This window comes from Syngnathus floridae, chromosome 4, assembly GCF_059516105.1.
Source record: "Syngnathus floridae isolate MCC-2025c chromosome 4, RoL_Sflo_1.0, whole genome shotgun sequence".
NCBI classification, from domain to species: Eukaryota; Metazoa; Chordata; class Actinopteri; order Syngnathiformes; family Syngnathidae; genus Syngnathus; species Syngnathus floridae.
The window spans coordinates 10,447,601-10,471,176 of NC_142416.1; the positions used below are offsets into that span (position 1 = coordinate 10,447,601).

General features: G+C 40.4%; 3 protein-coding genes and 1 long non-coding RNA gene across 6 annotated transcripts; 1 reads left to right on the top strand and 3 right to left on the bottom strand.

Moving 5' to 3' along the window:
• Window positions 1–4: 4 nt before the first annotated feature.
• pcyt2 (phosphate cytidylyltransferase 2, ethanolamine) lies at window positions 5–7,937 on the bottom strand. The gene is made up of 12 exons (XM_088373358.1): window positions 7,668–7,937; window positions 4,952–5,040; window positions 3,509–3,670; window positions 3,283–3,434; window positions 3,108–3,149; window positions 2,878–3,016; window positions 2,314–2,396; window positions 2,134–2,211; window positions 1,857–1,926; window positions 1,530–1,591; window positions 1,088–1,176; window positions 5–985 (listed from the first exon to the last, which is right to left on the bottom strand). The coding sequence occupies exons 1-12, from the start codon at window positions 7,793–7,795 to the stop codon at window positions 886–888; spliced, it is 1,194 nt and encodes a 397-aa protein (XP_088229484.1). The 5' UTR covers window positions 7,796–7,937; the 3' UTR covers window positions 5–885.
• A 151-nt stretch (window positions 7,938–8,088) lies between these two features.
• Window positions 8,089–12,112, top strand: LOC148399003 (uncharacterized). The gene is made up of 3 exons (XR_015857965.1): window positions 8,089–8,326; window positions 8,935–9,029; window positions 10,067–12,112. It is a non-coding gene; the product is annotated as an uncharacterized LOC148399003 (long non-coding RNA).
• On the bottom strand, window positions 8,496–12,891 carry sirt7 (sirtuin 7). The gene is made up of 10 exons (XM_088373357.1): window positions 12,709–12,891; window positions 12,482–12,619; window positions 12,153–12,257; window positions 12,008–12,078; window positions 11,830–11,902; window positions 11,655–11,753; window positions 11,242–11,478; window positions 10,834–10,914; window positions 10,611–10,717; window positions 8,496–10,231 (listed from the first exon to the last, which is right to left on the bottom strand). Exons 1-10 carry the CDS (start codon window positions 12,811–12,813, stop codon window positions 10,024–10,026), a joined length of 1,224 nt encoding a protein of 407 aa, XP_088229483.1. The 5' UTR covers window positions 12,814–12,891; the 3' UTR covers window positions 8,496–10,023.
• Window positions 12,892–13,504: 613 nt separating this feature from the next.
• On the bottom strand, window positions 13,505–23,310 carry cp110 (centriolar coiled-coil protein 110). Of its 3 annotated transcripts, none has more exons than XM_088373355.1 (11): window positions 23,019–23,310; window positions 22,643–22,775; window positions 22,071–22,196; window positions 19,660–21,730; window positions 18,454–18,563; window positions 17,080–17,181; window positions 16,641–16,757; window positions 16,012–16,110; window positions 15,745–15,861; window positions 14,794–14,876; window positions 13,505–14,366 (listed from the first exon to the last, which is right to left on the bottom strand). In XM_088373355.1, exons 2-11 carry the CDS (start codon window positions 22,763–22,765, stop codon window positions 14,210–14,212), a joined length of 3,105 nt encoding a protein of 1,034 aa, XP_088229481.1. In that variant the 5' UTR covers window positions 22,766–22,775; window positions 23,019–23,310; the 3' UTR covers window positions 13,505–14,209. The 3 variants fall into 3 exon arrangements, with proteins under 3 accessions (XP_088229481.1, XP_088229480.1, XP_088229482.1); XM_088373354.1 differs by having other exon boundaries at window positions 23,015–23,310; XM_088373356.1 differs by lacking the exons at window positions 13,505–14,366; window positions 14,794–14,876; window positions 15,745–15,861; window positions 16,012–16,110 and adding an exon at window positions 16,954–17,002 and having other exon boundaries at window positions 16,674–16,757; window positions 23,015–23,310.
• Between the last annotated feature and the right edge of the window lie 266 nt (window positions 23,311–23,576).

A 23,576-nucleotide genomic window follows, 5' to 3' on the forward strand; every position in this document is an offset into this window, starting at 1 on the left:
GCCACAGAGTCAACATTTTAATTAGTTTACATAACCTAATAATTGCTATAGCTTTTAAGAATGAAGCATTGAAAGCAACATTCCTTTAACTTTGTATTTAGCTCACACATACACACACACACGCACACACACATGCACACAAAGGGAAGCATGGCTCAGTGGTAGAGTGGTCGTCCCCCAACCCAGAGGTTGGATGTTTGATACTCTGCCATTGTGACCATATCAAAGTGTCCATAAGCAAGACACTCAACCACCAGTTGCTCCTGATGGTATATCATCAGTAGGTGAATGAGAAAGCAGTGTCAAGCGCTTTGAGTACCAAAGGTAGAAAAGCGATATACAAGTTCACACAGCTCTCCAGGTAATTAAGTAGTAGTTAATGATCCAGTTTATAAGATAATATTCACAAGACTCTTTCTAAAGAAATGTATCCTGTGTAGGATGCTTAATTGCTTCAGCAATTAAATTTAAAATCCATTATTATTCTTAGTGTTAAAATAAACATTGTCCATGAAAAGTCTAAAATAGATCATTTAAAAAAAATTAACATTCCAAAATAAGTGTCAATATTTTCCTAATAAATTTGAGATTTAACATACTACTTGTACAACCAGTGGGCATGTACTGTGTGATTACAAGAAGAAATTGAGGATTAAAATATTGCTCTAAAACAGGTCTGAAGCAGAGTACAGAGAGAAGCCATTAAGCAGCAGAGCGACACAAACGAGGATTCTGTTCCCAAACAAGTGTCTGGAACCAGCTGGATGGACTGTAGCTGTGAATTGCTGAGACAGATTGGATCTTCCACCTATGGGTCAGCTCACCAATGAACTAGAGCCAGTACATCCCATACGGAAGCAATAGAGTCTAAAGAGTGCCATTTCTCTAATGAACTGTTTCACTCTGCTCCTCTGTCTTCTTCATGGCCTCAATCACCGCCATCTCCTTGGCCTCCTTCTTCTGGTTCCTGGCTTCAAACTGCAGCCTGTACAGGGAGACGGTGACCATCAGACACAACAGGACCTCACCGGAGGCAAATATATGCAGTTGGAAATGAGTGGGAGAAGCACGAAAATGAAAGGGTGACCTGTTTTCAATGATCCTCTGAACGATATCATCGGTGGTGAGACTATTTGCACTATCGATGGTCCGAAAGATCCCTCTTCTCTTAGGCTCCTAAGATGAAAAGACACAAACGGTTACAGCATTCTGCCACCATTAAGGACATACGGTCTTTAACCGAGTCATGCCGTCTGCTTAAAGAATCACAATTAGAAAATATTTCTGACGAGTTCCACTCGGATCAGTAATTAAAATTTCTGCAAAAATGCATTATGAATTTAACAAATGTGGGTAGATTTTAAAGAATAAGGCCTCGTCTCTGTACTTGAATCAGCTCCAGAGACAGATGTCACTCATGAATATACTCCAGCAAAAATAAATATTCTTCCCTTTAAATGATAACAAATTACAAATGACAAAATCCCCAAAATCCACTTGGGTTTGATGCAAAATGCATCTGTACTCACAGCGTAGGGGTCCGACCCATCCTTGTCTGGAAATACTTTTGTCATGCCATGACAAACCAGGTCTACCTGCAAATGCATATTGTTGAATTAAAATGAAAACATTTGAAACCAGAGCCTCCAACATTCCAAATACAAAAAATATTAAGTATTTTTTTAAACTCATATAGTCCTCACATAATCATATCTTGCTAAATTGGCTGATATATATGATTTTCCCTTATTTTGTATTAAATGTTATTCAAGCAAAACAGTGGAGGATGAATGCAGTTGAAAAATTATAATTGGTGTTCTATTATAAATATTTTAAAAAATGTAAAACCAAACCACCTACCTTGAAATGATCCAGTAGATCTCTGCTCACAGCATAGGGCGCACCAATCACCACTTCTGACACATACTGCACACAGGGAGAGACAACTGTCAAGGTAGTGCACACCAATTTAGTAGTTTTAAAGAGAATGAATGAATCCATACAGTACGCAATGCTGTGCTCATGCAGAACTGTTATGACTGAGTGTAAATCACAACACGGATTCTCAATGCTGAAGGACAGCTAACCGAAAGCCGAGTGGGAAAACGTGTGTGTGTGTGTTTGTGCTACTACCCGACAGGCCAGGACGCTCAGGGTCCTCTCGTGGACGTTCATGATTGGGTAGTTCTTTCCCTTGTACCGATTCACTTCCTGAGTAAAATAAAGAGTTGTATCAGTGGCTTAAAGGTGCTATGGCAAGAAACAGGATCTGTTATGTGGTAGGTTTGCCAAGATGTGGCTGATTTGACATACCTGGTCAAAATGTAGACCTACAATGACGTAGGGTCTCTCTGCCAGCTTGGAGACCATTGCTAAAAAGTCAACATGGCCGATGTCTGCCGGGAGTCAGAGGTAAAGGCTAATAAAGGCTATTTTGCATTAGTGGCAAGTGGAGCAGTTATGCAACATATCCAGCAGATGGCAATAGGTTACATCTATTGAAGGTTTTTTTTCTTTTTTTTTACATTTCTGAAGTAGGTAGCCTTAGGAAAATGATGCCCATTTATAGAGAGCTCAAAACAAAAAATTGTCCATACGGTAGTCAAGCACCCCAACTGCTCCCCTGATCATTTCTCATTCAAAAGCACATTTTTAAATGTAGTACTTGGCATATATTTGACTGGCGAATTTGAGTTATGCGAGTAATGTGTTCCTGCTGGTTTCAGTAAATATCACTTTCCAGGAAACATGTTATCAAGCTGTGTGTGTTCCGCCAGCGTGGCATACTTAAAATGTTCACACAGGGGCTGATATAAAAAGCATTTCAAAAGTTGATGGTTTTCTTGTAGCTGTTCTGTAAACAACACACAAGGATACGGAAAAGGTCAAATGCCCCGGCGACATAAATGATGGTATCCCCGGGCTGAGGCTCCTTCCCTGAGGCAAACTGGATGATTTTCTGGGACGTCTGTAAGAACTGGGACACTCCCGTCCATGGACTGTGGCCTTTGGGGCCCTGTAACTCAAGAAGACAACATGTTATTGTGACAACGTTTTTTCATATAACTCACACCTAAAATGGAATACAAAATAACAGATTTCCATACCTTCCCAAAATTGTCTGTATGCTGCTGATAATCTGGGTTATCCTGCAGAAAATGGTTACAAAAAACATTGTCTTATTATCTACAGTAAATGATGACAATGCAAAGATACATTATACCAGTCCACATCTTATTTGCACCTTCAGATTTTTTTATAGGACCACAAAAGCAAACTCACCATGTTGCTATGATGTGATTTGGTCATGAGGAGCATACGTCCAACAAGGTCTGTGGTGGACACTCCCTGCGTGCGTTTACATTCCCGATAACGTCCTGCTCGCTTCACCTCGTCATATGTGTCCTTGCCATCCACAGTCAGCGTGATGTCATCTGTTGGGGGGGGGGGGGGGGTAAATTGATTGCTGGCATCATGGCAGAGGATTGTGACAACAGGGTTATTGTACCTCCATGCACACAGAAGTCACAGTTGTACTTGTCCAGAGTATCCAGCGTGGTGACATAGGGTGCTCCTTCCACGATCTCATCCACCCACTTGATGGCCCGCACCATTTTATAGCGCTCTTCCTGAGTGAAGACCGGTGGGCCCTTGTGCTTGGAGATTTCCGCTTTTGATGGCAAAATATATACAGCAATATTAACGATTCATATATAAGTCCCAGGAAACAAACTACCCATCCACACATTTTCTGTATGGGCTTGTCCCCACAGGGGTTGCGGGCGTGCTGGAGCCTATCCCAGCAGTCATCGGGCAGTCGGCGGGGGACACCCTGAACCGGTCGCCAGCCAATCGCAGGGCACACAGAGACGAAAAACTATCCACACTCGCACTCACACTTACGGGCAATTTGGAGTGCTCAATCAGCCTACCATGCATGTTTTTGTGATGTGGAAGGAAACCAGAGTGCCCGGAGAAAACCCACACAGGCACGAGGAAAACATGAAAACTCCAGACAAGGAGGGTCGGAGGTGGAATCAAACCCACACCTTCTAAACCGTGAGGCGGACGTGCTAACCAGTGCACCACCATGCCGCCGGAAACAAACTCACCAATTCAACTTGACTGCAAAGGCAGTCACAGAGTAAAGCAAGACCTTCACGTTCTTTCTATCTTGAAAAATGTTGGCAGGAAGGCACAGATACAGAAATAAACATCACTAGAAGTACTGCAAAGTAAAAAAATATAATAATAATCAACAACCCATTGATTATTAAATCATTAGAGAACAATTGTTTTATAATCGAATATTTAGTTAAACTCTTCCAATTAAAATTGTCCAAATCCTCAGAATTTTAGCAAATCAACATTAAATATTCTCCAATCTCCTCCATAAAAGCAGACCAATATTCTTTGCATTGAATCAAAACAAAACATTAGTTTTACTTTGGAAAGTGATGATCAACATTTTTGCCAATTTTCCAATATGCTAGGGACCAAAGCATTACCTGAATCAAGACTAATTTAGGTTCTCTGCTTTGAAATAATGCAGGAAATTAAGGTTTGACTTTTCCCAATTCATTGACTAATCAACAGAATAATCGATAGACTAATCGATTATTAAAGTAATCGTTAGTTGCAGTCCTAAAAATCACCCAACATTAGGCTCATCTTCACAATCTCATTACATCCCATTTGAAAGCTGTATCATTTTAATTTATTTTGACGTTTGTAGTTTGAATTGGTGTCGAGCCGCTCACTCTTTTACTTTCACTAAGAGCTGCTTTGAATATTATGGTGACTTTCAAATTATTCATTAATTCAGCCACTCACCACGAAGTAGTTTAAAATACAAAGCAGCCCTTGTAAATTATGTTTTAACAAAAGTATGGAGCAAAGACTAAAACAACACAGAAATCAAGTGTGTGCAATCTGTAAATTGGGTCCTTACCATCTGTATGCACTCCAACGATAAGGTAGTCCCCCATGCCTTTAGCTTGCCGCAGTTGATTTGAGTGACCATAGTGGACCATGTCATAACTACAAAAAGAGTAACGCAGCACAAACCAAATCAGCATGAAAAACTCCACACAGTAAGTGACAGAAAATATGTGCTTGCTGCCCTTTACAAGTTGTGAATTTACTCGGGAAGGAGAGACAGAAGCATTGATTAATCAATTAAATGATTACGAAGAATTTCTATTCTAATTTTTTTTAATTAAAACTGCTGTAAAATATAACTTTAAGATGCAAATTGAAGTGATCCATGAATTGATCTTTATTTTTCCCCCTCATAGTAGATAGTACATGAGTCAAATTACGTCATTTATTTTGTACTGCTCAGCTCTTTGCATGACTTTTTGCACTTTGTTTTATTGCAACATTACACAACAGAGCAGACTTGCAAAAATATTACATAAACCCCATAAAATGAGCATGCACACATGACAAAGATTAGTAGAAGAATGGTGACATACGAGAGGCATACTGTACGATATTTACCTCTTGACTAAACAAAGAAAGAATAAATGTCATCGTTATGCGTGTTTCACAAACCACTTCATTAAGTACACTTTCACAATCGTGACATTCGGTGTATTAAGCGTTGAAAAAAATAAATCATGCATTTGAAAAGATTTCTTTTTAAGTTTATACTAATAGTGTGATCTAAAATACTGTTTATTAAATTAAAAACAACTCACTCAACAGTGCAAGCAGTGTAGTTTTTATCTATGCAAGGTCAAGCCACAATATTAAACATAGTCAAAACTGATTATTATCTATGTAAAGGAAGACTTAAACCGGAACACTTCACCTGAATTTCCCCTCTAGTGTGATAAGATACAATAAATTATTGATAAGACTCCTGATATGGATCACATTACGCTTGGCACTTGCTGAAGAGACCAGAGTAGTCGATAATACAAATGGAGTGCCATTTACTCACAAAAATCCACAAACATCACACAGTCTTGGGCCTTGCTGTGTTAATTTTTGAGAGCAGTAGCACTTTGTACATTGCCAGGAATTAACAAGCAAGTGATTTAAGAAATATGTTCTGTGAAGTCTTGCTAACTCTAAACAGGTCAATCTACTCCAACTCTAAATCAACAAGTCTGTTGGGCAATATGTTTCTTATTTATAAATACCAAGAGACACAGATACGTGTCAAGCATGCTGTCAGAAACTTACTTGAGCAGCATCTGATTGAACAAATGTATTTATAGACTGCATTTTTGAAAGGGGGTCCGCAGTTTGAGGTTGCCGCAGCACAAGTCACACAAAATTATTGTTTTACATAGGGATGTTTGATAATTTGTTTCTTCTATGTGGATTTTTTTTATTTTTTAGGCATAGAAGTGTTTTTCAAAATTTATTGTTTTATTTCTTTTTTCAAACAATATTACTGTGTAGGTTAGTACAGTACTCCCTCGTTTATCGCGAATAATTGGGTCCAAAAACCACCCGCGATAAATGAAATCCACAAAGTACGGTCACCAACAAGAAATACTGGGCAGACTAACGAGTTAGTGGAATGCTGCTAATTCGCGATCGTGCTAACACGCGAAAACGGACTTCTAAAGGAATGTAAACGAACATTTGGAGCAATTCTACGTTGTCCTAAAGGTTAGATACATGTTTCCTCAATTTAGAAGTTTTATTTTGACTTTTAAATGTTTGTTTTAATTTGGAGGGGGGGGGGAATCCGCGATGGAGTGAAGCCGCGATAACCAAAACGCGAAGTAGCGATGGATCACTGTGATAGCCCATGGCACGAGTTTGAATATACTCTCGATGCTTGTGCTTCCTCTCACATTCCAAAACATATGACTAAATTGTCCATACGGGTTGGATGGACATTAAAATGAGGCAGCATGGTGGAGATGTGGCTGGCACATCTGTACCACAGTTGAAAGGTTCTGAGCTCATCAAACCTTAGCCCAGGCCATTGTGGAAAGCATGATCGCTGTTCTTGGTGGGTTTTATTCGCGTTATCAGGCTTGTTCCCACATTCCCAAAATATTCCAAATATGTTCATTGACAACTCTGTCCGTAGGTGTCGGTGTGGATGGTTGTTCATCTATTTGTGGGCTACGATTTTGCGGGCAACCAGTCCAAGGTGTGAACGAGAGTCGCGGGCACCGGTGGAATTTATTCCAGCAGTCTTCGGGCGGTAGGCGTGGTACACCCAGAACCGGTTGCCAGCCAATCGCAGGGCACATAGACGAACAGTCATCCGCGCTCACACGCACGCCTACGGGCAAATTGGAGCGTTAAATCGGCCTACAATGCATGTCTTTGGAATTTGGGGGGGAAATCGGAGGACCCGGAGGAAACCACGCAAGCACGGGAAAATATGCAAACTTCACACAGGAAGGCCGGAGTCGGAATCGAACCCAAAACCTCTGCATTGTGAGGCGGATGTGCTAACCAGTGCTAATGGCGTTTCTATCCAAATTCGTAAAAATAAATGTTACTCGATAATCCCAAACAATGACATGTTGATCTTATTTACGTCGTGTACCAAGCGGCTAGGTTTAGCATGCTACCAAGCATAATCGTGCATGACTACTAATCATCTATCATGTCCTGACAACCCTGCAATATGAGTGGAGATAATTTCACGTAGTAAAACATAACGGAGAGGTACCATGCATTCTACTTACCAGCCGTCACACCAAAGCCGGACAACGCGCTTCCTTTTCTCCGGGCTGCACTCTGAACCTGCGGTCAGACTACTACGGCCGCTTTTTCCAAGTTGCCCCTCCGTGTCGTGGTTGCCGTTTTTAATCATTTTAACTGAGTTTTCCACTGAATGTATTATAAATTAATAATAGCTAATCCGGTCACTCACGATAGGGTTTGTCTTGACGGGGATTATGCCAGGTACTGTACACCCTCTGGTAGGTTCTTCTAGGGCCGTGACGTCACTGAGTCGGACGACGCCTCCAGAAACGCCTGATCGATCACGTGGTTCGAAGTAGCCTACACCGCAATTGCGCGTTGTCGCCTATAGGTGACACTGATTTCCTCCGTTTTGCATACGACCTTGGTGAAGACGCTGGTTTCTTCAGGTTACAGTTTAGTTTCTCACCTGGTTCACATTCTACACGACCCTAGCTTTACGGAAAAAGCCGACTTGCAAAGAAAACACAAATTTAGCTCAAAATGTTCGTCATCGGCATTTGAAACGCCAAGACTATTTGTCTTGGAATTGTATACAAAAGGGGCGTCACATATGAAACAAGAGTAGACGAGTCTAGTCAGAAGAATGTCGGCTTATACGAGTGAGTCAGGTGTGGAGTGACTGGGTGTCACTTGTGAGGTAAGTGTGGTGTGAGTTGTAACCAAGCAACTCTTGAATGAATGTGCATCTATTTGCTGCTATGTTACTGTCAAAGGGTGTCCGCGGTCCAATAGTGGTCCGTGGTGGTATTGGCGGTGGTCCGCGAAATTGGAAATGGAAAATGAGTGCAACATTTAAAAAAATAAAATTGATTATTTAGACTTTATTCTCCAGCTAATTTTGTAAACAATTTACCCATCCAAATTATGTCAAATGTAACAGAATCCCAAAATAGACACACAGATGCAAATAAATAACCTTCTTTGGTGCAAAATAAAATAATACTCTGCCAAAGCAGTGGTCCCAGAGTTGCTTCTTGGTTATAATGGAGGTCCCTTGGACAAAACCAGTTGAAAACCCCAGGCTTAGTGGAATAAAGCTACTGGAAACCCTCACCAATTGTGCCATTCGTACGAAATCGTATCACTGATTATTCGGATGCAAACTATATTTGCTCAACAGTTCCAGGAGTTATCTCCCTGTAAGTTATTAGTTAAAACAATTGTATTGGATATTTTCTTGACAAAACAATGCAAAAAGCATGTTTTATTTATCACACAAACCATGTTTTCATCTTCTTTTTGCAGAATACAGACATAACATATTAGATGGAACTGTGGCACAAGTGTTAACAGTGGTCCATCACTTGATTTGGTTACTTTGGCCCCACAAAACCTTCAAGGTAAATGATACAAAATACAATTTCCTGAGACAAATCAATGGGCGTAATGTACTTCAACCTCAATGCAGTAAAAAAAACAAAAAAAAAACTGTAATTACCATGATACTTAACCATGAATAAAAATTGTAATTTATAGTTCTGTCTTGAACCTCTACATCTTTAATTTCCATCAAAATACAATGTAATCAGCACAGACCAACATTTAATAAGGTTGGTCTGAGAGGTCACGAAATAAGTAAACAACAATTCAAATGCCATCAGCAAAACGTAAAACTATATGGAAGGTTGGTACATTCATTGATGCAAGAAAAAAAATAGTTTATAAATTATTTACACAAAAAGTTTGTAGAAAACTTGGACTAGCTGCCAAAGCTTGTTGCAGTACTTTACCACTTGGAAACAACATGTATTACCAGCTCAAAGAACCACTACAACCGCTAATGTCTATGAACATTGCTTACTGAAATGAAGCTATCATCATTTTACGCAATATTAATACGTAAAAATTAAATTTCCGGTAAAAGACGACTTTGCACTGGACTTGTTTACTTAGTTGGTGGTTGTAGAAACTTAATCTGCCGTGATACAAGTACAAACAACAGACATGACACATATAGCTGCAATGAATCAATATTGTGCCACACTTTATGGCAGCACAGGGAAGAGAGTCCCAATAATACTTTGAGCAAGCAGTTTTTTGACATCCATTGCCACGCAAGGTCCCACCAGAGCACCAACACCTCACCAACTTTAATGTAAACATGCTGAAAGCAGTTTGTGTCACACATTAATAAAGTTACCCCAAATAATAAACTAAGCTAATAAACTCAGCCATTTATAAATAGCTGATGCTTTATCAATGTATTGATACACCTTTCAAAATTAAAATTCCATGATAATCTTTTCTACATTGCAAGTAGTAAACAAAAGTAGCACCTCAATTTGTCCACCAAATGATGAATCGCAGGTAATATGCAATGTTCTTGTCCTTAATTCAGATCAAAGTGGCTTTTTTCTTCTTCCTCCCTTTGCCATAGCCTCTTCCAAACCAGCCACCCTGAACCGCCGTAGCTTTTGCAGCCTCATCGGGGTTACTGAAGGAGTCATTGGGACTGACGTGGGGAGCTATGACCGCACGGGTGTGACTGTCCTTATCCTCAGGCTGAAGAGGTACAGCAAGGCTAAAGATGGGGTCCTCTGCCCTGAAGAGACAACAAAAGTGTTCATCTAATTACTGCCGTTTCTGTGTGACTTTTTAAAAAGTTACAAGAACATAAACACAATGTTAATCTAGCATCACACTGGGTTCAAACTCACACTTGCCAAAATCATCACAAGTAACAGCTAATGCCATTCATTTCATGACCTGGCCATAAAGTCACTCTCAAACCATCCAAAAAGGATCACTTTTAAAGAGCAGGCCTATCTGTAACTCATCAGCAAAATTTACAATATTTAGCCTGCACATAGAAAAACAGATACATATAATGAAAAATTTTTCAAGGTGGCATCCTAGCATACTCTATTGGTGAGTCACCATTGACGACAGAACGCAGATTTGTTTGACTTGTCGAGACATACCTGTCATAAACAGGAATTGGGAGAGTAAGCTCTTCCATGAGAAGACTCATGACATCATCACACTTGGCATTGATTTTTATTACAGCCAATTCATCTTTTGGTGTCCACTAAAATAAAAGAGAAGTACAGTATTAGGTTTCAATGAGCGCGCTTGTGCAGCAGTACTATTTTTTTCAGCTGAAGACCAATAACAGTATAATACATGTTATCCGCAATACTGTACCTGGAGATTAATGATGTACAGTTTGGGCCTTTTGCTTGTTGGTTTGTTCATGGACCAGAGACAAGCGTATTTCTTCAGCACCTACACAGACAAAGTTTTATCATAGATATGGCAACACAAAGTACCACAATGTATTCCACAGTGAAAATTGAATGTTTTACAAAAAAAAAAAAAAAAAATTTAATTGAAAATATATGTATTATAGCTCTGCGTAGGACAAGGAAGAAAATTAGGTATGTGGATCTAGAATTTGTTTTATAAATCACTGGCAAATTACTCACAGTGCTACGTATGAAAACTAATGTCATAACATCAATTGAAAACTGATCTGAATAAGGCCCATGTCAGGATTTCATGAACACTGCAAAATTAACAAAAACATCAACCAAAGTTGTTGACAGGAACTACCTTCAGACTGGAACCTAAGCAGAGGATAACATCAGCTGCCTTAGCCGCCTCTGCAGCTCCCTTCCAGTTGAGTGGTTTCTCCAAGGTTCCTCGCTCTCCAAAGTGCACTATTGTGTCCCTGAGTTCACTGCCACAGTGGCAGCAGCTGCGGCCTGTGCAATGCCGGTGGAGGGATGTCCGCTCCGTTACATCGAACAAACGCACGTATTCCCTGACTGGAGAACAGCGAGTACACACCTGGAAGACAGAGGTAGCATTTTCATAAAAAGAAATGCAATATTGTATACAAGGGACAATTCTAGAAATACCAAAAAGAAAGATTATATGTTTGTATTTTTACATGTCTGTTCTTTCAGCTTTTCTGTGTAAATATTTGTTGAAGAAATATCCCTCTTGGAGCTCAATGCTATCACCTCAATAAACATGTTTCCATGAAGTTCAGACAGGGCATCTCTGGGAAGACCACTACGTAGATGAAGTCCATCACAGTTTTGAGACACAACATGCTTCACCTTTAAAAACACGCAAGTTTTTACACATCGATGAAGCACCCACTATTACACGTTTGTACACGTGGGCTAAACATACCAGCCTTTCCTCATAAAGCGCCTTAATGCACATGTGTGTGAGCGTCGGCTCAGCTTTGCTTAGGTCAGACGAGCTGTTTGGAAAGACCAAAAAAATGGTCATAATGAATCATCCCATCAAACAGATTATGGCATACAATTAAAATCCCACAAGTGATGAGAATCGATCGACATGACACCTGACAGCATGGCCCTTCTGCAGTTGTGTCCAAACACCGTTCGGCCCTCGGTAGTCGGGGATGGAGGCTGCCTATCATTAAATTACATTTTAACCAAGCAGAAGATAGAGATGAAAAATGTCAAAGAACAATGAGAGTTTCTTACAGTGCTTATTCCAGCTCCAGTGTAAAGAACCAAGTGTTTCGCTTGTTTGATTGCCACAGCTAGGTGTCGTACTTTACTTTTCAGGGCATCAGCAGTATCAAACACCTGTAAGAAAAAACGAAAAGGGAGAAACAATTGAATAAAATACTCTTTACAACAAAAATGTTTACAAGCTAGATCCTCTTAACCCTCTCATGTCTATAGTGTCGTGGCTGAGTCTATAACAGCTAAATCGAGGATTTTGAATCTTCAAACAAACGAACGTGCATCATAAATGAATGATGTCATGAAAAAGTCATGAAGGTGTGAGAACCTGTTAACTGTCTTACCTCTTCTTGCTTCCTCTTGAGTTCATTTCGGCGGATCTTTCTTTTGCAGAGCTCCTCCACCGTGTCTCTGTGTAGCAAAAGCACGGAAGTGTCCTCTTCGGACCTCTCAGCCTCAGGTTTTTTAAGGATCCGTCCAACCTGAAGTTCAAAAGAGAAGCCCAACAACAAGCTGCTACAAATGGTCTAGTGCCGATTTGTTTTGTTGGATGGGAGATTTTTAATCTTACCAATCTAAAGCTCTCCCTCTCGCTTTCTCGTTGCAGTATCAGTGCCTTTTGTAAAGCTTTCCTCTCTGCCCTGGAAAAGACACCGCGGTCCGTCTCGTTTGCCATTACGGGTTTAATCAGCCGAGTGGCTAGGTTTTCAAAACAAAGCTCTCTTTAACTACAACCGGGCGGATTCTGGGCTAAGTTGACTCTACAGCTGATAGCGCCCCCTGTGCTTCGGAGTATGCACGTTTTTTTTAGGAATAGCAATTAAGTCCTATTACTAGAAGTGACCAAAGTACTCCACTCGCTCATATCGTTGGCCATAGCATAATTCCCCAGATCATAATTCAATGTTTTGGGAAAACAAGAAAAAAAATCAAAAGATACATTTTATTTTATTTTCTCACATTGTATTTTCAATTGATATTGTAACAAAAACTTCAACCAGCAGGGATGACAAGTAAGCAGAGGGAAACAGTAACAAAACAGAACGTGTTGAAAATAATGTGTTTACTCTTATTTTGCCAAAATATTGAAATATGAATTGGGCCATTGTGCTATTTGGGAGGATATAAGTAAATGTAGCATGTTTCTTTGAGTGTGCATTGTGGAAAAACAGTTGTGTGGTTTTAAACTATTAGGAGATTGGAACATAAAGCATGGAGGATAAAATATCTTGCAGGAAATTAAGTATAGCAGTAATTTAGCGGGTTTTCCAGTGCCACATTTTGTTGCTGCTGAGCAAATTAGCTAATTGCTCCAATTGTTATAATTACGGCACATGTCTGCAAGAGAAACACTGAGGCCATGAATGTAAAACTCAAAATCTTTATTGTAACTAATTGTGCCTTCTTGTGCTGTGTGATGGCAAATATTTACAATTGCAAATGCCATTCGCAAACTTGAAATGCCATGCATTAGCCCCGAGGGCACTGTCTACTTCACATAACTCAAATACAATTGTCAAGTTGTAAAAACATTTATTACACTAATAATAAATTCCAACAAATATAAATAACATATAGCCACACTGCATCAAACAAACCTGTTGGCTTTATTTTGGTAGAAATGTAATGCAACCCAATAATCTAGGCCTGATAATTCAGGCAACACTTGAGGAGAGAATTTATTGAAGGATAATAATCCAAATTAGGACCACAAAACACAGCAATATAAATAAATAATTAGTGTTTTGATGACATTGCTTAGTTAGAAGGCATGCTGATCTTGAAATGAGAAAAACGGAACAACAATCTTTAAAAAAAAAAAGGTTTCCTCTGTATGTTAAGAGAGCAAATATTTGCAGAAACCAAGGCTGTTGGTGAAGTCACAAGCATAGCTGCTAGATGAAGTTGGTGTTTTTTTTTTATCCAACACGCCCATTTGCAGGCTTCCAGGAACCAGACTCCGCTATTTCAGTGCTTTGATGCGAAAGTACCCTGTAATTTATAATTAAGACACGAGTAGTTTATTTGAGAACTGTAAACTGGAGTTCTCAGTGGGTCTAAATGAGCATGTGTCATCGGGATATGGAGTAGCTCCAGCTCTGAGAGCTCCTTGCAGGCTTTGCTCTCGACCGCCCTTGCTTGCTTTCAAGTGGCTGCTTGCTCGTGAATCCTGTCTTGTGTTCAGGCGTCACAACTCCCCTGTGTCTTTCTGACACCTTCTTCTGGATCCTGGAGTATAAAAGACAGCAATGGTTCAGAAAACTGATTAAAGGTTCTGTCTGTGGTACAAAACATTTTATTTCATAAAAGCATAGATTGCACATGGTTATACATGCAGTATCTCACAAAAATGAGTAGACATTTTTGTAAATATTTTATCTGTTGCTGGGACAACACTCAAGAACTGTGGCTTTAGTACTAAATAAACTAGTTAGTGTATAGCTTTGTTACTATAACTCAGCACAGTGATTAATGTCAAAATGTTATCAGTTATCGCTCGAATGAAATACCTAGAAAAATATAATGGGTGCACTGCACTCCCTTTTGTGAGATTGTATAGCTGTGTATTCCATCTGGCATTATTTGTGTATGCTGATTTTAGAAGTCTCATAAAATGAGCTGGTTCCGTCTCAGATATCTACAACAGAATACTCACAAGATGTTTCTTTTCCTCATGAGTGACTTCTGTGTTGCAGCAGACAGAAAACTCCTTCCTTTTGGACAGCTTGTGTGGCTTATCTGAACAAAGAAAAACACGTCGGAATTGTCCTAGTGTGATACGCCCCAATTGCAGCCCAGAAACTGTTTTAACTAACATTTCAATTTGTGTAGACTGTAGTCAAAAGCTGTGCTGACAAATAACGTTCACTTGTTTTTCATGTTATAATGACGCAGATAAGCCAGTGTCCTGTTTTCAATGACACTGATTCAAATAATGCAATTCCTTAACCTATAGAGGTAACTTGACTTCTTATTTTAACTCATTCCGTCACCAAACTTGTAACTCAATTCACACAGATAAAATTTGCCACAATTGAATGCCACTAATCCATTCCTTTAGAAAAAGTTTTGTTCTAAGATTTCAATAAAGAAAAAATGCTATTTATTGAAATAGATTATAGATGCATAAAAACATGAAAGTTGAAACAAGAATCCTTTTCAAGGTTAGTTAGTTTTAAGAGTGGGGGTAGTTATTTTTTTTTAAAGGCTTTATTATGTTGGGTCCCCAACCACCAGTTCACGGAAATGGGATCAGACCACACAGGCAACACCTCCAATCCACAAAAGGTTGCCAACCATTAAAAAAACATTTTTAATTCTGTACGACCATGAAGTGGTCCATGACAGAAAAAAGATTGGGGACCACTGGTATAGTGCACGGAAACTTAAGGACAATAAATGCAGTGCAAATGTGCATCCATGTGAATGAAACATGCTGGAGCACGAGTTTCTTTTCAGTTTAAATTGAGAAGATGCATTTAAAGCTTTTATGTTGGCTCACAACTTAATAAGCTTAAGTTGGGGTACTTATATGTTAAGGGACCACTCTCAGATAAGACATTCAGTGATTTTGTCTGTTTCCTACTTAGCTTGAAAGCTGTGTTACCTGTCGTCTGAGCCCTCTCTCCTTGACCAGCTCTCTGTCCAAACTAATCAGGTGCATCCTTTCCGCCACGGACAGGCAGAAGAAGACATCGTACAATTCGTAGCGTGCTGCTCTCAGCTGGGGGTAGACAAGCACACAGCAGACGCCTCTTTGAGTAAACTTGTGAGAACTCACTATCTGTTGTTGCTAACTTGCTATTTAAAGGATAAATGCACATTGGCAGGAAGCAACTCAACAGATGGGTGCAACATGTGGCTGACTTAATACCTGCAGAGAGACCCTCTGCCGCAAGATACGATCCTGTTTGCTACAGATATCCCCTCTGTTAGGAGGCAGCTGGGAAGCCTGCAGGAATTGTCTTGAGTCCTGAAAGAAAAAAAACACACAATCACAGAAGAAATTAAATATTTCAATTACGCTACTGCATTAATAATGAAGGAATTCAATTAAATGCCTCATTTGCTGTCAGTACTCTTTAGTCTTGAGCAGAGTACACACATACAAATAATAGGGTCCAATTTGAGCATTTTCCCCTGCATCCAATCACAGTCAGCAGAGGCCTGATTATAAGATGCAAATTTGTATGTGCTCAAAACAATGTCAGTCCAAGGGTTAGGAAAACCACGATATACATATGTAATAGGGTTAGGGTTAATATTTTGAATGAATTAATGAACTGAGTGAATTAATATTTCCTTAAGGCCCTATCTAAAAATAAAGAATCGTGATGTTATTGTGATGTGTGGTCCTTTGTCTTTAGGACCATAAGAGCATTGTCCTCATCGCACATTGTAAAAATTGAATGTGAAACGTGTACAGTCCGCTTTCAACAACTACTGAAGTGAAAATGGTATTTCACCAAAGCACCCGTGTTTGAGGTGGCAGACTTGACTCACCCCAATGGTGCGCACCAGCTGCGCCACTCTCTCCGTCCGAAGCAGCCTGCGCGTCAGATAGCCTTTGACAGCAGCTAACAGCAGGTGGCGGCAGTGCTCTAGGTAAAGCCTAGGGGGCTAATGAAGAGCGGATGAGTCGGGTGAATAATGAAAGCAAGAGGAGAAGAGAGAGGAGAATGCTAATTCCATCAGTGACAACCAATTAATTTTCCAGACTCTCAAGGTCTTCTGTTTGCCATCTGTTTAGTGCGTCCATGCACGTGCACAGCTTTAATACAGAATCATAAACAACTGATAGGTTGTTGTCACTCACTTGTTGATTGGTATGGCTTCGAGGCAATTTTCTTCTCAAAATAAACTTACTATTTCAATGGAAAGGGTAGAACCACTGGTGTTAAACAGCAGAATATTTTGTATCAGTGACAAACAAGAGTCATACCTGAGAGAGCTTTGCAGATGTCAATGTGTTTCCATGATGAGAACCTGACAGAGAGCACGGGAAGAACGAACTCTGGAGCAGGCTGTAACGCACTCCGAGTGCCTAAGAAGGAAAGTCGGGCAGACATGAAGTCGCAGTGTAGAAAGAGTGTGCGTGTGTGTATGTGTGGGTGAATACCAGCATTTTTTGTGAAAGTGGACAAGGTTGGCAAATAGTGAATTGGAACAGAGAGAGAATGAGGCAGCAGGAAGGAATTAATTGAGGATAGAGGAAGAAGTGGAGAGAGACGACGAGGATAATGAGACAGGTGAGGGCAGAAATAATACAGCCAGAGAGCAAAAAGGACAGCAGAGGCGGCATGAGACAAAACAAAGAGAGGGATGAGAGACAAAAAAAAAGGGGGGGATCATAAGCAGTGGCGCAACGGCAGGATGATCTGGCACTTAATGGTGAACACTCATGAATTAAACAAATGATCCTTTTCTTTTCTGTGTCAATTCCCTCGTTCCCCTCCTCCCTAGAAGCAAAGGTGGCCATCCCATCTCATCACAAATCACAAAGGGGAAAGAGGGGAGGTGAAAAGGAGCCTTTTTATTTAACGGCTTAAGTTTATTGTATTGTGTTAAAGAATATATCAATTAAGCAGAGCCCATGATTAATAGGACGAGAACACTGAACTAGAACATGCACAGATACAAGCTGGAGAAATGGCTGGCAAAGAACAGCCGGTGCCCTTGAAGTGCACACAAGCAGGCAACACACAAGCGACCGTACGTACAATCTCAGCTCTTAGGGATGTGATGAAACATTTAAGTTGGAATCCCTTAAGGGGTTTTTTTTTTACGTGGAAACAAAGAGTCTGAAGGTCTCTTGTAATGAGTAGTCTGCCCACGACTTGATCAGGTAATGCAACATCATTTTGAGTGTGTGTGTCACAGGGAACATAAGGACCATGCCATTCTTTCAAAAGAAGGTTCGGATTGCTGTGAATCACAGTAGAGAACATTTTGATTCAAACTTTGCGTTGTAATCTTTAAAGTATGGCTCAAATATTCATTCATGATGTTGTTGTCAACCCCTCGCAGACCTTGCCCATGTTTTTTACGGCTTTTCTACAGGAAGAACTATTACACCTGCAGAAAGTGATGCAACATCATGCAAGAAGTGGCCTGTTGAGACGAAGGAGTTTTGTGTGGCTATTACGTTCAGTGTAATAAATATGTAGTTTCAACATGGAGAATTTGATTTACCTTTAAAGCTTTTGGCTCATACAACTTAACATCCACACATTCCTAACAAGTACAACCCAGAAATTCTTTTCTCTGCACTTTTTTTCACACTGAAAATCAATCATGTACATATCTTAAGTCTTACCTGGCACAGTTCTTCTTGCTGTCTCCTGTGCTCTTCTTGCAGGGCACTGACCTGAGCAGCGTGGACCTGTTTTAGGTCCTCCACAAAATGATCACTCCCTGGTGAAGCCACTGAAAAAGCAAAATGATAAAGGGGATTAAAAAAAAAAAAGCTTGTTATTGAAACAACTTTCATCTTTTAATATTGGTAACAATAGTAATACTACTACTACTAAAAATAATAATACATCAGATTTATGTATATAACGCTTTTCTGGACACTCAAATGTGCTTTTCAATGGCTACATTATGAATGCACTCACTCATTCACACTTTGGTTGGTGGTAAAGTACAGGCCGATGGAAGTGACCACCACCTCATTCAACCCCCCTGCCGTTAAGCAGTGTGAGTGGCACTGGAGGCAGAGTGTCTTGGCCAAGAACATGACGCCGCATGACTTGGGCAGAGTGGCTGACCCTCAAGTTACTGAATGACCTGCTCTACCTCCTGATCCATGGCTAATCCATGCATGCTGAGACTTGACACTTGACACTATTCCATCTGATCTTGGACAAGAGATGGGCCAGGAGTGGTCACCAGGCAACTGCGGTTTGATTCAACACCTTTTTTTCTAATCCTTCTGACGAATCACTTCTTTTCAATGAACTTTTATTTTTAACTGCTGGTATATTTTTTAAGTTGGCCCAGTAATACAAAACATTACTTTGCTGTTAATAATTGGTGACCTTACATGAAAAGTGGAACTTTATTACAGCATTACAGAAATAATCTGCACATGTGATGGAGGAAAGAAGACGGTGTCTGTCGCCTTGTACGATATTTGCTTCTGAAATGCTTGGTGACCTTCTTTGAAATATTTGTTTCACTATTACCTCATAGCTTCATTTTGTGCTCATGGTGCTCTCTAAAATTCTCTATGGTCTTGCAAACCATTATTGTGAGTGAACGCAGTTTAGCAGACACTATTTTGGATCTTTGAAAAAGACTGCAGTCTGAGTAGGGCACATGCAACTTGCAATATTACAGTAAACACACCATTTAGTGCCTGCTATTTGATATTTTGGTGTATCAGGCCCTTAGAGGCCCTCAGATTTCTGCCACAACATAAATACCATAGTCAACAAAAGGTGCCTTACTAAGATAGCTAACAATATATTTCATGTCTGATACAATACATGCAGCACTGCATTTGACATGCAGGTCTTACCTCTGGAAGTACTGCAGCTGCGGTTGACCTCTGACAAGTCTTCAGTGCTTGGTGCTGCAGCCACATCCAGGTTATCGCCCATGGGCATAAGTAGTCTCCGTTTGACCTTGGATGAGTTGCCCTCAATACCTGCCACAGTCACAGGGGTCAGTTCCTTTGTTTGATCCAAGTGCTCGGCTGAGTCCCGCTCTGATCCTGAAACCTCGAGGAGCCACAACTCAGAGGGTGTGTCCACATCAAACGACCGACGGTTGATAGAAGGGTCATTAGTGAAGCTATGACTGTCTTCATCCAATTTATTTGGTGGTTGATGCGGTCTGTTTCCCTCGAACTGTCGAGAACTCACGTTCAATGCTTCTTCATTCACATTTTTTTCTTTATCCTGTAAGATCGGTGGAACTTTGTTGCTTTGCACATCTGTGCTTTCCAGCATGCTACTGCAAGAGTCAAGTGATTGTCTATTTGGATCTTCATTATTCTTTTGGTCTTGTTTTCCTACATTGCCTTCATCCTGCCATTTCCCTCCAATTTCCATGAGGGATGACCCCAGATCAGATATCACCTCTTTTAAGTTGGACAGGCAGAACTCAAGCTGGTTTATGGGCTGTGAACTCTGGACTATACCGCTTGGTACATCATGCTGCAGTCGCAGGCTTTGGTCTTCATCAGCCTTGTGGCTTTCATTATAAATTGAATTCATCAAAACTTTACCCCCAAAGTGATCTGCTTCATCTGGTAAACTAGTTGAGCTCTTATTGTAAACTGGACTCAGGCAGAAATGAGGAACTGGGATAGAGTGATGGGTTTCATGCCCCTCCAGACAAGTAATTGGGTCCGCGATTGCTTGATCACTTGTCATGAGATGTACCTTTTGAGTTTGTGATTGCGGCAAGGCCTGTGGGTGGGGAAGGGTGATTAGTTGTGAAACTCTTTCAGGATCACGATTTGCCTTTTTGCTGATCAAAGCATCCAGAAAGATTGGATTCTTCTCATTGTATCTTTTGCAGGTAGGATTCATTGTTTTGACAAACCTTTTCTCTTTAGTTTTTCTCCCCTCTGTACATTTATAGTGAAACTCATTGTTCTCCTTATCAGAGAGGCTCTTCTCCTCCACTGCTGATGGTTCTTGGGCTTTCTCCTGGATTCTCGCATTTTTGGCTTGGTTCCTCAGCATGCGTTGTTGCCTGCGGTACTCCTGAGATTTCCTCAGCAGGTCCTGGAGGCTTGACCGATTCGGAGACTGCGATTGCGTTTCCACTGATTCTACATTTCCGTGGCTGCTCTGAGTGAGCTGATCGGTTGGTGAACATTCAATGCTTGGTGTTTGAGGTAAAACTGGACTGTTTGAAGTGCTACAGCTGTCCAAAGAGAGGACAGGGACCACAACTTGCTTAATTTGTTGGTTTTCCTTCATGTTAACGCCAACAGAAGAGGGAAGATTATCTTGACTCTCATGACTTTCCATTTGGCTGTTACCACTTTTCTCTCCAGGGAAATAATCACCTCTCACTGGATCCTTTTGACATACAGTACAAAAACTGCCATTCATTGTTATAAAATCATGACAAAAGGATGACTCTTGGCCACTTCTCTCCAATTCCTCCCCATCTATGGGAGGGTAGCTAATAATATCTGGCATAATGGCAATTGTCTTTGGGGTCTTGTGAAGGAAAAAGTCAGTTGCATTCGTCATTTCCAGTGGGGTATGGTCAACACTCTCTACGTCAAGACTTTTTGAAAGACCATTGGTGTTTTCCATAATTTCATGAGTCACGCAGCCCAAGGATACAGAGCAGTGAGTCACACTATCAAAGGAGCTTGGTTGAGAGGCTTGTGGGTTTTCACGATGCTCAACAAGGCACCCTCCGTTGTGACTTGGTTGAGGAATCACATGAGAGATGAAAAAGGCACTATCTGTAGTAGATGGCACTGGACAAATGTGTGGACAATTCATTTCTGCCACAGTCTTTATACTTTGCTGACTCGATGCACTGGAGCATGAGGAATCCAAAGATGTTGGGGTGCCCTTCAATTCTTGACGCAAGTCCTCCAGTGTTGATAAATGTCTTGCCTGTAATAAAAAAAATAATAAACATAACGTGGTGTATTTACAATGGGCCAGACGCCACACACATACAAAAACTTCCTGACTCAAAAAAGAAAAAGGCTCCCCGGCAGAATGCAACGTGTGCGTACTATAAGTATGATGGCAAGAAGTTGGTCTTGCTTTATTAATTTAACCATTTTAAAAAATCTTGAAAAACCTCCTTCATACAGCCTCTAATCAAATTTGCAATATCTGCCAGGAAAACGCAATTCTATCATTTCCTAAAATCGTTCAGCCCAAGTCTGTGCCACAATATATACTGGAACATAGTGTGGTGACAGGGACATTGCCAAATTTCAAGTACCTGAACACTGTGAAGAATTGTTTGCACATATGCCAGTCTTTCATTGGCCTTCATCCGTCGACTGGCAGCTTCATTTTGAGCTGCTTTTTTGTGCTGCTGCATTTCCTCTCTCCTTTCGCCTGTGAGCTGTTATCAACAAAAAGTAGGCATGAGAAGTGACACATTGCCAGACATGATAACCATTACACAATGATTTGAGTTATGGGATTAGGTGGTGGTGTACACAATTCAATTCGGTACTCATAGATGGATCACAATGTATACTACTCATAGAAAGTTAGGGATACCTTCTTACAGGTGAATTTTCAGGAAGAACCTTTGTAACCATTTGGATGCACGTGTCCAAATGTTATCTAAGGAGGAGCTAAATGGCCAAATCCACAATAGATGACAAACCCATCCATGAAAATGTTCAAGGCAAAAAAGTACAAGCGAGCTCTAAGAGTCGATTATCATGGAGAATATCTTGGAAGTTTCTACGCCTAGTGACTAGTCTCATTGTACTCAAAAGGCAACAAATTCAATACTTGGAATAGAATTAGTGCTAGCTAGGTAGAAACAAATGATCATACCACGGGGGGGAGGATGGGCGCCCCATAGAAGAGGATGGCAGAAGACGCAGGCTTTTTGTGTTCCTCCTCTTTCACCCGCAGATGTGACAGACGATTCCGCACAAATATATCGTAGTCCTCCATTGGAGTTTTCCTGAAGCCGGTCGTGAATTACATTAGGCGATTATGTCTTTTATAACGGTAGCGATGACGTGAAAATGCTTGCTAGCTAGCTAACTAGCTAACGAAATAGCTTGCTGGATAGTTATGCAACGCTATTTCATAAAATGGTTTAATAGCAAGCAGGTCTATATCAGATCTGCAATAGACCGGTGAGAGAAAAACTCAAAGATAATCAATAAGGTTTACACAATTTGTGCAAGCCAGTTTTACCCGCCTCTCTTCCCGGAGAAACTAGTACTACTGTTGACAGTTTGGATAGCTGCAAAACCAGGAGCGGATTCCCGGACGCTTGCGGATTTATTATACCAAATAACAAAAATCGTCAAAAACATTACACGTACATAAACGTAACAAATAGTACTTTAGCTTCGCTCGTTAAGACCTTGTTACCACGAAGCAAATTGGTTATAAACTTAAAGTATCAACTTTAAAAAAAGTAATTGAGGTCCATATTTTCATAAGCTCCCGTTCGTAAGGCGCGAAGAAGAACATGCTGCTAAAACAAACACGCTATTGCCTCCTACAGTCACAACGGGTGCATTTTATTTCCTCTTAAAGGAAAAATGCAGTTTGTATTTTGCATAAAATACACGTGATGCCCTTCCACACTACTACAAAGTTAAGACATCTTTACTGTAGATAAAAATGGCTACCCCACAACATACACACAAAACTGTTTTCTTAGGGGAATCAATAACATAATAAATTTAACCAACATAAGAAAAACGTTTTATTAGTCAACTAACACGTTTATTTTTAACAAAAGCAATAA

Excerpts from the sequence above, each read along its gene's own strand:
- pcyt2 (XM_088373358.1), bottom strand. The coding sequence starts at position 7,795 with ATGATTAAAAACGGCAACCACGACACGGAGGGGCAACTTGGAAAAAGC. Across the intron at positions 3,671-4,951 it reads CGTTGGAGTGCATACAGATG|CGGAAATCTCCAAGCACAAG; the intron begins GTAAGGACCCAA and ends TGCCATCAAAAG. Across the intron at positions 2,212-2,313 it reads TAGGTCTACATTTTGACCAG|GAAGTGAATCGGTACAAGGG; the intron begins GTATGTCAAATC and ends TATTTTACTCAG.
- sirt7 (XM_088373357.1), bottom strand. The coding sequence starts at position 12,813 with ATGGCAAACGAGACGGACCGCGGTGTCTTTTCCAGGGCAGAGAGGAAA. Across the intron at positions 11,903-12,007 it reads CAGAAGGGCCATGCTGTCAG|CTCGTCTGACCTAAGCAAAG; the intron begins GTGTCATGTCGA and ends CTTTCCAAACAG. Across the intron at positions 11,754-11,829 it reads CGCTTTATGAGGAAAGGCTG|GTGAAGCATGTTGTGTCTCA; the intron begins GTATGTTTAGCC and ends GTGTTTTTAAAG.
- cp110 (XM_088373354.1), bottom strand. The coding sequence starts at position 23,136 with ATGTTTTTGACGATTTTTGTTATTTGGTATAATAAATCCGCAAGCGTC. Across the intron at positions 16,111-16,640 it reads AGCTGGTGCGCACCATTGGG|GACTCAAGACAATTCCTGCA; the intron begins GTGAGTCAAGTC and ends TTTTTCTTTCAG. Across the intron at positions 14,877-15,744 it reads AGAGAGGGCTCAGACGACAG|ATAAGCCACACAAGCTGTCC; the intron begins GTAACACAGCTT and ends TTCTTTGTTCAG.